The following is a 17,016-nucleotide window of genomic DNA, read 5'->3' as shown; positions in this document are numbered from 1 at the left end:
AAACTAGATAATGTAAAGGGGATTTGCTGAAAATTTTAGTCAAATTGATCCACTCTGAACCCAGAATTTAGCGATTGAATTTTCGGCCTATCCTCAATCATCATTACTAAAGTTGGTACGATAAAAAAAAAAACAGTCTCGATTATCCATTTCATGATTTGATCATGAATGAAAGTTGAGCAGCAAATGGGATCCTAATCCAGTAAATATCGCAGGCTAGCGATGGCATCAAGAGTTGATTATGGCCTGGATACATTAATTAATGTCTAATTAATAATTTAGAAAACATTTCAGGCCTAAAGAAAGCCCCGCAATAGGCAGATTTAGCTCTTGCATAATGTATGTTTAATAATTTCAGCCTAAATTTTTAACAAAAGAACAGAGAGTAGAAGAAGCTATGAAACGTAGGCAAGCTGAAGTTGATGCTATACGTAAAAAACAGGATGAAGAACGTAAAAAACAGATGGACTTTCATAAAGCTGGAAAATCGGCTTTAGGTAAATATGACACAATAGAAGAATTTCTCAATAATTTAGTTATTTATTATTCTTCAATCATCATTATAAATGAGATATTTTGACTATATATCAGTAAAATTAGAAATCTACGAGTGGCCGTCCCAGATTTCTCTCATGAAGCGACTAGTTTCGTTCATTTTGATCTCATCAGGCTTAAATGAAATTTAATGATCATGACTGATCCCGACTGAGACATAAATTATATGTCACGTTGGATAATATTTGAACCATTTTAAATAGATCTTTTGCAACGAACGGCTCATTCTTTATATATATATATATATATCAGTATAAGAATCTGTCCATCTATCATATTATTAAAGGGGAATGATGGGAGATTAGATAAAAAGCTGACTGTTCTCGCTATGATAGTTAAAAAAAATAGATAACGTAAAGAGAATATGCTGAACCGAGATATTGTAACTTAGTTTAAGTTTTCGTGAATAAGGGCCATGGTAAACTTATACATGTACCTGGGATTTAACCACGGTGGGTAAGTGGGTAAGATGCTGGATCGCTAGCCTGGAGGTCGCATGTTTTATCCCTGCATTGGCCGAGAAGGTTAACCAGGATTTTACCGTGTGGTGCAAGGCGGGGGGGGGGGGGGGCTGACAAGGACAGCTGTCTAGTCGATCAGGTGGGAAGAAAACCCAAGATTCTGTGTATACATTGGCGTGCACGTAAAAGATCCCTTGGCAGATGAAATTCGATATAAAAGTAGCTGTCTAGTTGATCAGGTGGGAAGAAAACCCAAGATTCTGTGTATACATTGGCGTGCACGTAAAAGATCCCTTGGCAGATGAAATTCGATATAAAAGTAGGCCATAGTGCTGCTGCTTGGGCAAAATTTCCCTCATAGCACACTGTATGGCATATGCCGTCTTTATTAGCCCAGTCAGAGCAGAACAGTAGGACGTTAACCATACAAGCAAGAGATATTTACATTACTAATTGTATCATTAACAGGAACATTAATTATTTTTTGTATTTTTGGTGGGGAGGGGTTGTTCTGATAATCATTATCTGGTCTGAAGCTTAAGGAATTTTAGAAATATTTTCTCTTACAGAGGGTCCAAATGATAGAGATCGAGATCGAGAACGTGAAAGAAGAGATGCGTATAGAAGAGAAAGAGAAATGGAGGAAGCCAATGAGAGAAATAAAGGTCTTAATGATAAAGGTCTTAGTGATAAAGATAAAACTAAAGAACTAGCAGCTATTAAGGTATATTATATTTTTTCTTTCATCTAACTTACTTCAATATTCAATCCAATCTTTTATGCTGCTGATCATCATTGGGGGGGATTTTTAATCCTTTGCAAACTACATTTATTGTTGAAGTTCCATTCAGTATTTACAAGGTATTATTAATTGAAATTTTCGCAACATTCTACATTTTTGGTATCCCCAGTGGTATCGTTCTGCTCTACTCCACTAAGCAAATTTTAGTCTCGAAATTACCAAGTTTGTGTTAAGAGGATGTTAAACTGCATTTATCTGTCTCTCTCTCATATTTGGAGTCTTGACATCATCTTGTATACTGTGCAATTGTTCATTCTAAGAGGTTTCACATTGTTAAAACATGTGCAATTTTCACATCATACTCTCTCCATGCATGATATGCTATGGCTTTCATATTTTAGTGACCACTGATCAATTCTGCACAATTGAATAAAAAAAGGTATATTTTATTAGCTTGAGAGTTGTCTCAATGTAACTTGTATTTTATTGTTTGCAGGAACGATATTTGGGTATGATCAAGAAAAAGAAACGAATTCGAAGATTAAATGATCGTAAATTTGTGTTTGATTGGGATGCGGGTGATGATACATCACAGGATTATAATATACTATATAAGGACAGACATCAAGTGCAATTTTTTGGACGTGGAAATATAGCTGGTATTGATATAAAGGTATATACACAAATGGAAAACCAACATGGTTTATTTTTCTATTTTTTGTTTACACATGTTTATACAGCCATATTACAATGTGGTTGTATATTGCTGTCGACCCTGTCTGTCCAATCTGTTGTTCCATTTGTCGTCCACAATTTCTTGTGAACAGTCTACAGTTTAAGATTTTATCTTCTGATAACTTCCAAAGTTATTGGCCTTGTTCACAGTTTGTTGAAATTAGTCAAATGAAGAAGCCAGTAGTCCGTCCACCCGTCGGATTTACTTTAAATTTATGTTCTTGGTTTTTATTATTGCAATGAATAACATTTACAAACATTCTGATCATAGGTCAACGTTGGTCTCTATCATCCAGAAAAATATTAGTCTGGATGCGTTGTCAAGATTTGAGAATAATAGGTCGGTCATTGGCAAGATTATCCGGTCTTTTACATTATCATGAACAAAGTCTGACGGAGGTAACTAGTCCTAAAACAAGATGTCGACATGTTATTGTAAAATTTATCTCTTCATGGGCAATATCTATGTATTTTTAATCAAACCTTATTCGTCGTCACGATTCATATTTGTTTATAATAATGCAAGAATTATGTAATTTTTTACTTGACTTGGCGAAAAATACTGGATAATCAACCACATAAAAAACACAAACTCCTGGTTCCGCATGGGCAATGAAACTTTTCGTCAAATATTGACAATGGTCCCGGACCTTCCATACATTGAAGACTAGGAGGTTCTGGGTGACTGAGACTATGTCAACGTGCCAGTGAATTGTACAATGAAAAGATTACTTGGAAATGAAATGAATTGTAACTGCCAATGGTTCTTTTACTTGCATCCAATCGATTACGGGGGGTTGGATGGCCGAATGGTCATGTCATAAGGTCTGTCATTGAGTCAACTGGCGTAGTTTTTCGATTCCCCGGCTGTACGTGACAAGGAGTAGGGTCGCCTGTCCGACCTCGTAAGTTTTCTACGGGTCCTTCGATTTCCTCCCACTGCTAAAGACCCCTACGCGCAAGCGAATTATTGAAATAAAATTGAACCATGTGTTAGTCCCGAAATGACCTTGTTTGTGTCGAGTGGATGTTAAACCCCATTTCTCTCTCTCTCTTCAATCGATTATATGCTGTTCCTTGCCAGGCCCACAGACAGGGGAAACAACTCTGAAGAATCCTGACCCTGTTAGTGAGCTGGTGTCTTACTCACCGGCTTTCCATGGCTCACCTGCTGTGATACTTTGTGAAATAATTATTACAATATTTTATTTTTATAGAAGATATCATGTATGTTTATAGGCTCAGAAGAAAGATCAGTCCAAGTTTTATGGTGATTTACTCGAGAAGAGACGAACAGATGGAGAAAAAGAACAAGAAGTGTAAGATTATATTATTTTATAAACCTATAACAGTAAATCTCTTTGATCTTTGGGGTATATCCTATGCTCGGAATAACTTGTGGTCTGAAAGTCGTGGACAGCTTTGGATATATACAGGGGAATTTGGGGTTATTATTCTGAAAGTTTTTCTTTAAACCTGTAACAGGTTATTCTTCCAGGATAGGGGTTTTTTTTCCATAAGAAAACATGATATATGAGATTTTTCTTACGGAAATTCTGAGATATTCTTATTTTGCGTATGTAAACATAGACGGTTTATAAGCAAGATAAAGTCCTTGACTTAGGTTATGCTGGAGAAGAAAGACTTCAGAAAAACCCTTGACAGCAAAACCTCGGCCTGTCGGCTTTGTATTTTCTTTTTCTCTGGTTATTTTCTTCAGTTTTTCTTTCGCCATCATAACCCCAGTCTCGTGCTTTATCCTACACTTAATATTCATCGTAAAAACGACAATGGAAACCTTAAAAAAAAACTTTTGAATTGATCTGATTTGTTATTTTGATAAGTGATGGTATAAACTATATATTTAATTGGAAGTCTGTTTGATTACTAATTTTAGTATAATTATTAGCTTATTGTGTGGATAGTGGAACATAAAAATGGTGGTATTTCGACAATGGTCTTACCCAGAGAAGTAACATTTTCAACAAAGCCAGATTTTTGTCGCAAAAAAATAAGTCAACATTTATAATCCATTGAAATTGGCAAAGAGAGTGAGAGAAATGGGGTTTAACATCCACTCAACACAAACTAGCTCATTTTGGGAAATCAAAACAATGCCACATGACTCAATGCCAGAACTTACCCCCCACCCCTTAAATCGACGAAAAGATCTAGTCATTTTAACTTGATTTAAGAATTAGATTTCTAAAGTCTTTGTACAAAATTATAATCGTAACCATTTTTTTTAGGAAACGCCTCGGCAATGTGGCTAAAAAGGAAGCCAAACAGAAATGGGATGATCGTCATTGGACACAGAAGGGACCAGATGAAATGTGTGAGCGAGATTGGCGTATATTTAAAGAAGATTTTAAAATCAGTGTAAAGGGTGGTCAGGTACCGACACCCATGCGAGCTTGGAAAGAATCAACTTTAAATAGAGAATTATTAGATGTTATAGATAAGATTGGGTATAAGGTGAGAATTATTACAAGTTATAGATAAGATTGGGTATAAGGTGAGTAATATTATAAGTCATAGATATGATTAGGTATACGGTGAGAATTATTAGATGTCATAGATAAGAGAATTATTAGAAGTCATAGATAAGATTGGGTATAAGTTCAGAATTATTGGCAAAAAAAAAGTATCGTCTTGCATCTGCTTACAATTTTTTTTTTTTTTTTTTAATCATATGTAATTAATATAAGCTCTTGTCAGTTTCCTGAAATAATTTGAAGAATTCTTGATTTCATGTTGTTTTAATTACAGGAACCCACACCCATTCAGATGGCAGCCATTCCTATTGGTCTACAGAATCGTGATATTATAGGTGTGGCTGAAACTGGTTCTGGTAAAACTGCTGCTTTTCTTATTCCATTGTTAGTATGGATTCAAGATTTACCCAAAATGGAAAGGTATGTTCATCAACTTATCTATATTTTTGATGATGAATCAGTATTCACAGTAAGATGGTTTAAAAATCACATGGATTATCTTTTACTGTTATGCATGTATTGAAAGAGCTCTTACTGTCAGTGGATGTTGGATGGCCAAATGATTAGCATGTGTGCGCTGCATCATAAGGTCTGTCATAAGGAGTAGGGTCACCTGTCCAACCGCGTGGGTTTTCTCCAGGTCCTCCGGTTTCCTCCCATTGCTAAAGACCCCTACATGCAAGTGAATTATTGAAATAAAATTAAACCATATGTTAGGCCCGAAATGACCTAGAGTCGAGTGGACGTTAAACCCCATCTCTTTCTCTCTCTCTCCCTCTTACTGTCAGAAATTGGAAGTGAATATAATCCCATCTGATTGACAGTTCTAGGAGCAATAGTCTAATTTTGATTCCCAAATCTTATGGGTTAGATAATAGGTTAAATATAACTCAGGGGTTCTTAATTGTCAGTCCAGAACGATCCAAACTGACAAAGAATTGAATTATGTCACAGTTCTCCCTAGTTTGCGCATACCATGGCACCCAGATTTCACCTACTTATTCCATTAGCACCTTTTGAGGGGAGCTACGGTGGGTAATATGCTGGCTTGCTAGACTGAAGGTCGCTTGTTTGATCCCTGCATTGGCCAAGAAAGTTTCAATGGGATTTTCCGGCATGGTTTCCCCTTGTCAGTGGTGCAGGATTGAGGGCCTGGCAAGGACAGCTGTCTAGTTGTTCGGATGGGACGAAAAACTGAGGTCCCATGTATACATTGGCGTGCACATAAAGGAACCCCTGGCACGGCTGGCAGTTGGAATTTGATATAAGAGTAGGCTGTAGTGCATATGCCTGTTTTCATTAGCCCTGTAAGAGCAGAACAGTAGGACGTTAAACCCCATTTCATTTTATTTCCTTTTTGAGGGATTGAGATAACTTAATTCCAGAATGTTCCATCAAGTTGCCTCTTAGATATTTGAAATATCTAGGAGAGTTATATTTTTTTGTGGTCTACTGTGATGCTCGGTAGGTCTGTCATTCACTCATCATATATATTTATTATAGGTTAGAGGATGCTGACCAGGGACCATATGCTGTTATTTTAGCACCAACAAGAGAATTGGCTCAACAGATTGAAGAAGAATCTGTTAAATTTGGTAAGAATCTGGGAATAAGAACTGTATCTATTATTGGTGGTATATCTAGAGAGGAACAAGGTTTTAAACTACGACAAGGATGTGAGGTTAGTATACATGGATTTGTCTCAAATGATTTCTAAATTTTATTTAATTTGACTGAAAATTGTTCAAACATCAATATTAATATGGATGTAATCAAGGGCACTGGAATGTCCAAGGGGCAAGGGTTGTCCAAGGTTTCCCCAGGATATCAGTGGGATTTATTTTGTTCTGGGAAAAATCGATGACTTGGGAACAACAATAGTATTTATTTATGTTCTGGGAAAAATCGATGACTTGGGAACAACAATAGTATTTATTTATGTTCTGGGAAAAATCGATGACTTGGGAACAACAATACTATTTATGTTCTGGGAAAAATCCCATGACTTGGGAACAACAATAGTATTTATTTATGTTCTGGGAAAAATCGATGACTTGGGAACAACAATAGTATTTATTTATGTTCTGGGAAAAATCGATGACTTGGGAACAATAATAGTATTTATTTATGTTCTGGGAAAAATCAATGATTTGGGAACAAAAATAAGGATATATATATGTTCTGGGAAAAATCAATGATTTGGGAACAACAATAGGATATATTTATGTTCTGAGGAAAATCGATATATACATATATAAATGTTTAACTGATGTTTTATTTCTGTTAACAGATTGTTATAGCTACTCCGGGTCGGTTGATCGATGTATTAGAAAATCGCTATCTCGTTCTCGGACAGTGTACATATATAGTCATGGACGAAGCTGATAGAATGATTGACATGGGTTTTGAACCCGACGTCAGAAAAATTCTAGAATATCTTCCTGTAACTAACGAAAAACCTGACACAGAAGAAGCTGAAGATCACGAAAAAATGTTACAGAATTTTAACAGCAAGAAAAAATATCGTCAGGTATAAATAGCAGTGTTTTGTATGCTAACCTTAGGTTTTCCATTTTAGTCAACTCTTGATAAATTATAATAATCATGTACGTATATTTGGTGAGAAAGTCAAATAGCAGCATTAGTGAATGGAGGGACATTCTGTTGTTTCCAATCTTTATAGGCATATAGGGGAACACATTTGGCAGTTTTCCCATCAAAATTTTGTAGGTGATTGACCGTTGAGATTTTTACTTGGAGTATTTGATGTTGATTGGGGTCGAAATGTTACTTCTGATACAGTAATATCATCAGTATTACCCAAATAAAATATAAAATTGCAAATTTTATGCCTTTTCAAATGCTTGAGTCACAATAAGATGAAGTGAGAAGTTAAACTACTACTACAAGATAGGGATTAATGTCAACTTCCACCAAGGGTGAGGATGGGGAAAGTGAGGAGGGAAAGGAAATCACCCCAGTAACTAATGGTGCAGATTAACAAAATAAAAAGCTTTGTTGAGAGTCAAGGTACCAATAACTGCTGATGCATGACACTGTCATAATTCTCCATCAATACAAATTCTATACTATTCAGTGTTGGGGAGGGTAGTCTTGCTAAAGGGGTGGACACATTAGCCGAATTAGTTGCAGCCAGAATCAGTTGCAGCCAAATTCATTCGGCCGAATGAGTGAACACACTAGATGAATACTTCGTTCAATTCACCAGTCAATTGCATCACCTTTCAAAGAATCATGTGACTTCTCGATATGAGTGGTGATTGGCTAATGGATTCTGTAATAAGAAAGGGGTGGACACATTAGCCGAATTAGTTGCAGCCAGAATCAGTTGCAGCCAAATTCATTCGGCCGAATGAGTGAACACACTAGATGAATACTTCGTTCAATTCACCAGTCAATTGCATCACCTTTCAAAGAATCATGTGACTTCTCGATATGAGTGGTGATTGGCTAATGGATTCTGTAATAAGAATCATGTGACTTCTCGATATGAGTGGTGACTGGCTAATCAATTATATTATGGGGCGAATGCTTTGAAGAAGCGGTCACACTAGGCAAATATATTAAACATGTTTTATTCGGGTGAATCATTCGGCTAGTGTGTCCATCGCTGTATGTAAAAACTGTTTCTCTTGATTATTATTACACTGTATAACAAACATTTTGTTTGTTTATTTTGCAGACGGTCATGTTTACAGCTACTATGCCTCCGAGTGTGGAAAGATTAGCTAGGACATTTTTACGGCGACCAGCAGTAGTTTATATTGGAAATGCTGGTAAACCTGTAGAAAGAGTTGAACAATTGGTTTACATGGTTACAGAGAAAGACAAACGGTTAGATTCTTTGCTTTCTTAACTTATTGTTTGATTCAAATTCATGCACATTTTTCTTCTTGGTATAAAGCAAGGATTCCTCTTGTCGCGTCTTCATTAGCCCATTGGAGCAGAACAGTAGGACAATAACCCCCCCATTTCATTTCGTTTCCTCTTGTCGTGCAGGACGGAACACCTGACAAGAACACCTGTTTAGTCATTCAGAGGTCCTGTGTACACATTGGTGTGCACATAAAAGATCCCTTGGCAGTTGTAATTCTATATAAGAGTATGCCATAGCGCTGCTGTCGGGGCAAAATTTCCCTCATAGCAAACTGTATGGTGTATGCCCGACTTGATTAGCCCAGTCGGAGCGGAACAGTAGCATGTTAAACCCTAATGAAAGAGGTGTAGGTAAAAAACGTCACTGTTTAGGTAAATTTTTCTCTTTTATGTTTCCGGGGGGGGGGGGGGGGGGTGAATGGCCGAATGGTTAGCACGTGCGCACTGTATCATAAGGTCTGTCATTGAGTCAACTGGCATGGTTTCGATTCCCTGGTTGTACGTGACAAGGAGTAGGGTTTCCTCCCACTGCTAAAGACCCCTACGCACAAGCGAATTATTGAAATAAAATTGAACCATGTTCTAGTCCCAAAATGACCTAGTTTGTGTCGAGTGGAGGTTAAACCCCATTTCTCTCTCTCTCTTTTATGTTTGCCACTGTATATAAAGTTATGTTTTTTTATATTTACAGTAAGAAGTTGATCAATATATTAAATGGAGGTATTGATCCACCTGTTATTATATTTGTTAACCAGAAGAAAGGAGCTGATATATTGGCTAAATCACTTGAAAAAATGGGTGTAAGTATATCTCTCAGTCTCATTCATCAGGTATATTAAATACTGCAGGATATATTTATCTGAAGCAAAGTGATCAGGCAGACAAATTTTACGGAAACACAAGACATAATCACGGGTACAGGCTTTTTCTAGAGTTTTCTCCCCTCGGTTCTTTTTCTTGTGAAGTAGTACATTTTATTGTAAGGATGAGCTTCGGTAAAATCTTTACAGAAATCTTTATTAATCTGATTGAATTGAAGATGGAGAAATTATAGATAATCAATTCAAATTCATTATAGCGTAGATGAAGCCACGAAAAATTATTTTAGAAAAATGCATGATCAGGATCCGAAACATTTTAAAGTAACGCTGTCATTTTTATTTTTCGCTAAAATATCACATTTCTAAGAGTTTAATCCACAGAATAGATAACCATCCAGCGGGAATTCAATTAATTTTAAAACGACTCTATCACTTCTGTTCGCCCACAAGTAAATGGCAGCTGGTTTATTACATAGCAAGCAGCATAGATCGATGAAATTTTCAATTCTTTATATCTTTACTGTAAATAGTGAACGAAATTGAACCATTTTTGGACCAATGTTCCTGTTGGAGATTCATCTTTCAAACTATCATACTTTAGTATGGATTCCTATTGCGCTTACTTCCATAATGCAATGAGACATTAATAACCATTTATAACAAACATTGATTGATCAACCTTGATGAATAATGCTGCCTAAGCAAAATTTCCTTCACATTAATCACTGTAACCTGGGTATCATTTAATCTTGTGTATCTAGCACTAATTTCTTTCACATTCGTTTAATATCAAATATTTGTTTAAAAATCATTTAAAATCACCCCAAATCATATTATTTGTCCAGTAAAAAGCTGACTGATTAATTTTGATAACGAGTGTCCAATTTACAAGTGTTTAATTGTTTATTGATGTATAATAAATGATTAATTTATAACAGTGATCAGGAAATTATGATGATATTTGGTGATTTTAAATGATTTTTACGAACTATTAAACAAAGATTTGATATTAAACGAATGTGAAAGAAATTAGTACTACATACACAAGATTAAATGATACCTGGGTTACAGTGTTACGTTGCATGGTGTATGCCCCGCTTCATTAACCTGGCTGACGCAGTAGGATGTTAAACCCCATTTGATTTGATGATTAATTAAACTATTATTATATTTTAGTTTAATGCTACAACACTTCATGGAGGTAAAGGACAGGAGCAGAGAGAGTTCGCTTTAGCCAGTTTAAAAGATGGTTCTAAAGATATACTTGTAGCTACTGATGTCGCTGGTCGTGGTATTGATATTAAAAATGTATCTCATGTTATAAACTATGACATGGCTAAAAATATAGAAGGTATTTATATTAGACTAGTATATATTTTACTATTTGTACCGCTTTAAGTGATAGGAAACATTAAAATTATATTAAACACACTAACATGGGTAAGTAAGGTAAGCATTAATATTAATGCTTACCTTGTTCTTTGGGGGGATGGGTGGGGGGGGGTATGGCCGAATGGTTAGCGTGAGCGCACTGTATCAAAAGGTCTATCATTGAGTCAATTGGAGTGGTTTCGATTTCCAGGTTGTACGTGACAAGAAGTAGGGTGGCCTATCCAACCTCGTGGGTTTTATCCGGGTCGTCCCACTGCTAAAGATGCCTACGCGCAAGCAAATTATTGAAATAAAATGGAACCATGTGTTGGTCCCAAAATGACCTAGTTTGTGTCGAGTGGACATTAAACCCTATTTCTCTCTCTCTCTTTATAATTTCGCTCAGAATAAAGTAATTTGAATGAAATTTTCATTATCTGTTTTTAAACTATTATAGCTCTTTATCTAAATCTTATATAATGCATCTTTAATCTTTTTGGTTTTACTGTCTGATTTTTTTCTCTTGCTATAGTCTGAATTTTCCCAACTGTTTTGCTCCAATTCCCTCCCCTGGCTGGCCTATGCCCATGATAAAATAATATATTTGAACTTTTTAAATGAATTTTTGAAGTTTACAGATGACATATTCAGTGTTATCTTGTTATACCCAGATTGCCAATTTAAAACTTTCATCTTAGATTAAAATTGCATGAATAAGGCCCCAGTTTTCCCTGTTCTGTATTTGGTGGTTCACTGTTGCGGAAGAAAAGGCGCTGGGTCAGCAACTAGGAGGTCCCAGTTTCAGTCCACGTTTGGCCGAGAAAGTCCATTGTGGGGTCCTCTCCTTTCCAGAGTGCAAGGGGACGGAAAGCCACTTCGGTATGCACACAAAAGAACTCTTGACAGTTCTATTTCAAAGAAGACAAGGCAAAACTGTCCACATGGCATACTGCATGGCATATTCCCATTAGCCTGGTATTACATTAAACCCCATTTCAATTAATTTTATTCGATATTTCAGGTTATACTCATCGTATTGGTCGAACTGGTCGTGCTGGTAAAAATGGTGTCTCTATCACTTTCCTTACAAAGGAAGATAGTGCTGTATTTTATGATCTGAAAGAAACCATTCTACTGAGTCCCGTATCAACATGTCCGCCAGAACTGGCTAATCATCCAGAAGCACAACATAAACCTGGAACTGTCATGCAGAAAAAACGAAAAGATGAAACATTGTTTATAAATTAAAAATACCATTTAATGTTTCGATTTTGTATTTTTTGGTCTTAAAAATATGAGGGGAAAATTTTTAATCTAAATGGAACCAAGTTATTTTTCTTTGATTTTACGTGCAAAAGTTACTCACACCTTGCTGTTGTGTTACCCTTTGGACACATTTGTTTCTTTTCTCTAAGATATTTTGTGGCTGAGGGGAGATTCATCAAGAATCAACTTCTTTTCAAGATATGTCTTTCAGTTGTATTACAAGATATTTTTGGATTGAGGGGAAGATACATCAAGAAAAAATTTGTTTTAAGGATACATCTTGCTGTTATATTACAAGATGAATTTCTTTAGAATATCTAAAAATAGGGTTACTTTACCCAATCCTCAGGATTCCTGGTTCCTACATTTATATGTTAATAGTATTGCCTGTAGGGTTGACGTTGAAGGTATTTTCTAATCTTTCCGATATACGATGAAAAACATCCATGTACATATAAGCTTACTTCTAAAAGAAACCTGGAGTTCAATGGATAGTAATAGGAAGAAATACTTCTGTCCTGTAAAAATTCTTCTCTCTTGCATTGTACATATGATCTTAATGTAGACAAATAATCATGTTTGTCCCTCAAATTGACCAAAGTACTGTGCTGTGACTTGCCTTCCGTTTTAGAGAGGCATTGACACATAGCATAGTCAATAATCTGAGAGTCTGGTCGATTGATATTAAATTCCTAGATAAATCTGTTAAGTATATTTGTTTAGTTGATGGTAGTACAGATTGGACATAGATTACTTTTCAGAGGTGGCTGTGACAATATGCATTGCATTACATGCATAGGGATAATCTGACAGAAACTTATTCAATCTTCACCCAGAAATCCATCTACTTCATACTTCAAGAATAGATCTCTGTCCTACATGGTCGCCATATCCAAAAATTATTATATACTGTTTTGCAATGTGATTCTACTCATTTTCATGTCATACGAAGACTAAATAAAACTTTTTAAATTTTATTCAATGAAAGCAGAATAAATACTTAACAAAATTCTTGATGTATACTTATAGTGTTTTCGACTAAAATCGTTAAGGACTTAAAATGTTGGTCAACTAGCTTAGTATCTGCTCGCAGGCAGAGCTACCTGTCGACAGACAGTCTAAGTTTATTATGACACATGCTGTGTTTGGCCTGGAAATAATTTTAGTTGTACCTCAAAGAACTTTTTGTTTCTATATAAATAAAATCGAATGTCTGTGTGCGTATTATGTGTGTATGTATCATGCTACGTTGCCGCACTCCACCCCCACATATATGGTATCAGATTAAACAGCATGGCCCAGTGAATTTTTTAGACCGTGGAATTTGTGCCCTGGGTGAATCATGTTATTTCACCACTTTCCACCCCCACATACATGTATGTATCAAAATAACCAGCATGACCCCCGAGGATGTTTAGGTCATCGAATATGGGCCCTGGGCGAAGATAGGTATCCTGCCAGTTATAAATAAAAGCACTGCAAATATACAAATATGTACAGGACAAAATGGCAGGCAACAGGGAGACTGTAGCTGACAAAGTATGAATTTGTGCCTGACATGGTCAGTGATGTGTTTTATTCTCGGCTTCGATGTTAAAGATATTATTGTATACGATGTAGAACTTGACGTATCCATTTCTTCCTGAAATAAATCAGATATTTGAGGGGAAGGTGCACAGGCACATGTCATTTTTATCGCATGCCCTTAGTGTACGGATACAAGTATATTAATATTATAATGACAATTGTATAGAAATTATACAATTTGAAGGAAATCCAGTGGAAATATTTTGCAGTGGCTTCCTTGTACACCTTTCATATGACACAAACTATAATGAACAGAAACTGTGAAATTAAATCTGGCATCATTCTGATCAGTAATAATTCTGTACTATATTTTAAGGTATATTGTCGTTTGGAAAATTACGCCGTAATTACTAAATCTAAAGATAGATTATGTAAGATTACATAAAGAGCTGGTCGTTCTTGCTATAATAGTTCAAAAGTAGATAATGCAAAATGAATATATTGAAAATTTCATTCAAATTATTTTATTCTGAGCAAATATAGCCTTTGAAGGTCTGTCAACAGACAAAATGTGTGTACTGATAGTAACCGCCACCGTACTGGTTGTTTGAAGCTTAACCTTGCTTTACCATCTTTAGATTAAATCATGAAATGGCTGAACCGATCTAATCTACTTAAAATCGGACCTATCTGATGGCATCGAGACTTGATTATGGTCTTGTCATGTTGATAAATGTCTAATTAATAGTTTATATAACATTTCAGGCCTAAAGAAAGATCTGCAATAGGCAGATTAAGCTTTTCCATCATAATACCTGTTTAATCATGTATTTTGTATGGAGTGTGTGCTTCTTAAACTATTTATCTGAGATCATAAACATACACATCCTAAAACACTGACAGTAAATACAAACAGTTTTATTATATTCTTGAATTCGACTGAAGAGATGCAAAATACACATTATAACAATTAAAGGTTTAGTTCTTGTCCCACAAACATCAAGACTATATCTGTCCGAAACAGTTTCATTGCTTGATAACGGCGAGAGTGTCCTCATTGAAACTTTCCATTTAATAAACCTAGTGAATGTTATCCATAAAGCTGTCTGTTATTAATATCGTTTTCACCGAATGCCTTTTAAAGAAGTATGTTGATAATTAATATACCTCTACAGTTAGACAGGTTGTTCACAAAATACTAATAACAATATGGTTTATAGAATAATTTATTGGGGTTTTTTTTAAAGAAGAAACAATGGGTAAAAATCATTTTATTTAGGTAAATTTTGCCACCTTTCCACAATTAATAATTGATTAATCTAATGATTATCAACTTACATGAATGTATAATTCATTATTTTATATATATATATAACATGTATATGTAAATTTGCGCTAGGAATAAATATTGAAAACTCTTTGTTTTGTGTTTTAATAGGCTTATATTTAATGTGCACATTTATATCTATTGCCGTCACCAATGTCTGACCACAAATTCGTGTGGACACACTTTCTCAAATAGTTTTCTTCGGTAAAAACTAAAATAAATACTGTTTAAATATTTGGTCACTTGGATCATGATTATGAAGACGTTTAAATAACTTTAGATACCTAATTCAGCCAACATCCAGAATAAAAGATAGATAATTAATAAGGCACCTAAAACCAACCACACAGCACTAATTGATCCTCTAGGAGAAACTTGGTGTAATTTAATAGTATTATCAGCAGACACACTCAATAACGTGAAATCTTTTCCTCCAGTTAAAGCTTGACAATTCTCTGAATTGGGCATAAACTCTAAACCAGTGACGAAGATGCTGTGTGCTGCTTTTAAACAGTACAATTTCTGCAAACTAAAAGATATATAAACTGCAACACTACCGGATATGGTACCAAGCCCAATAAATACACCATCATCACTGACGGCTAATGAAGATAATATTTCTGTTCCAGCAGCACTTTGTTTCCTTACGGTATATTTATCGTTATAAGAAGTTAAATAACAAGGCAATGGTTTAGAAGACTGTCTCGCTGGAATTGCGATTGTATATATATTATACTTGTCATTTTTGCCGCTTGACAGACCATACCTGCAAGATCTAAATCTATAGTTTTCTACTTTTGGTAAAATTAAATCGGTTATTTTTTTGCCACTTTCTACACTCCATATACAGCCAGTATGATCTCTAGAAACTGTTACTATATATTTACCACACGGAGAGATGTCCAGATCATCTATGTCATTTTTATGAGCTTTAATTTCAATGCTTTTCGTACAGTCTGGATACTTCCAAACTCGAAGGTGACCATCTGCACCACCTGTAGCCAATATTTTCTTCTTGTCATTGTAGCGAACCACTTTTTGAAAGCCTGCATCGTCGCCGAAGTCGGTTGTAAATTTTTTGATTTCTGTAACATCAAATTTGATTTGTTTAGTAGAGCTTTCGTCGCTTTTCTTTTCTTTTTCCTCGACGTCCTTTTTTCGTTTTTGCGCTGAATTTTCTTCTGATGAGCTTTTGTCCAATACAGTAACTTTATACTTCAAAGAGTAGATGTGACACTCATCATCCTGGCCTGTTGCCAAGTGATGATTTCGACCATCGTACAGAAAAGGTGCACAGTTCATAACAGCTTGTAGCCCTGTATCATGACGACATATGCTTGCAGCAATAACTTTATCATCTACTAATTTCAACTCGTAAACCTCTATAGCATTTGGAACTCCTGTTTTTGCCTGGCCACCGCCCCCAGCTATTAAAAAGTGACTGTCGCCTAATGATCGAACACAGTACACAGGGAAATCTGTATTTGCCAACAGGCAGCCTTTTGCGGCAGCCATCTTTAGGCAAAATAATCGGGCCTATTCTGTTGGTCACTCGTTGCACCCGAGACTATTGACATTGTTCGTGCGCGCGCCTACGTATTATTAGAGCTATATTATATTATAATCGTCGATTGGCGAAGAATAACAGCTAGGCGATTAGTAATAACAGACGGTTCCTAACTAATCCCCAGATTGATTATTGTATATCTGGCGAGTCGCTACAAATTACAAATAAGTTAGAAACCCTATCTCGATCTGACAGACAGTGGCGATGCAGTTGATATATAACGAGAGTCTGGATAATCTGGCCTATCAACTG

The 17,016-nt window shown here is 35.7% G+C and overlaps 2 protein-coding genes across 2 annotated transcripts; one reads left to right on the top strand and one right to left on the bottom strand.

Annotated features, from left to right (window-relative positions):
- Positions 1-4,990: 4,990 nt before the first annotated feature.
- LOC126832443 (probable ATP-dependent RNA helicase DDX23) lies at positions 4,991-12,338 on the top strand. The gene is made up of 8 exons (XM_050563213.1): positions 4,991-5,008; positions 5,263-5,408; positions 6,492-6,669; positions 7,279-7,518; positions 8,692-8,843; positions 9,577-9,685; positions 10,883-11,057; positions 12,099-12,338. Exons 2-8 carry the CDS (start codon positions 5,281-5,283, stop codon positions 12,323-12,325), a joined length of 1,209 nt encoding a protein of 402 aa, XP_050419170.1. The 5' UTR covers positions 4,991-5,008; positions 5,263-5,280; the 3' UTR covers positions 12,326-12,338.
- A 2,744-nt stretch (positions 12,339-15,082) lies between these two features.
- On the bottom strand, positions 15,083-16,749 carry LOC126832442 (prolactin regulatory element-binding protein). Its single transcript, XM_050563212.1, has one exon. It carries the CDS (start codon positions 16,710-16,712, stop codon positions 15,474-15,476), a length of 1,239 nt encoding a protein of 412 aa, XP_050419169.1. The 5' UTR covers positions 16,713-16,749; the 3' UTR covers positions 15,083-15,473.
- Between the last annotated feature and the right edge of the window lie 267 nt (positions 16,750-17,016).

Source organism: Patella vulgata, chromosome 9 (assembly GCF_932274485.2).
Source record: "Patella vulgata chromosome 9, xgPatVulg1.2, whole genome shotgun sequence".
NCBI classification, from domain to species: Eukaryota; Metazoa; Mollusca; class Gastropoda; family Patellidae; genus Patella; species Patella vulgata.
Note: the sequence above shows the minus strand (reverse complement) of the source record. Positions and strands in the feature narration are given on the sequence as shown.

Excerpts from the sequence above, each read along its gene's own strand:
- LOC126832443 (XM_050563213.1), top strand. The coding sequence starts at position 5,281 with ATGGCAGCCATTCCTATTGGTCTACAGAATCGTGATATTATAGGTGTG. Across the intron at positions 8,844-9,576 it reads GTTACAGAGAAAGACAAACG|TAAGAAGTTGATCAATATAT; the intron begins GTTAGATTCTTT and ends TTATATTTACAG. Across the intron at positions 11,058-12,098 it reads CATGGCTAAAAATATAGAAG|GTTATACTCATCGTATTGGT; the intron begins GTATTTATATTA and ends TCGATATTTCAG.
- LOC126832442 (XM_050563212.1), bottom strand. The coding sequence starts at position 16,712 with ATGGCTGCCGCAAAAGGCTGCCTGTTGGCAAATACAGATTTCCCTGTG.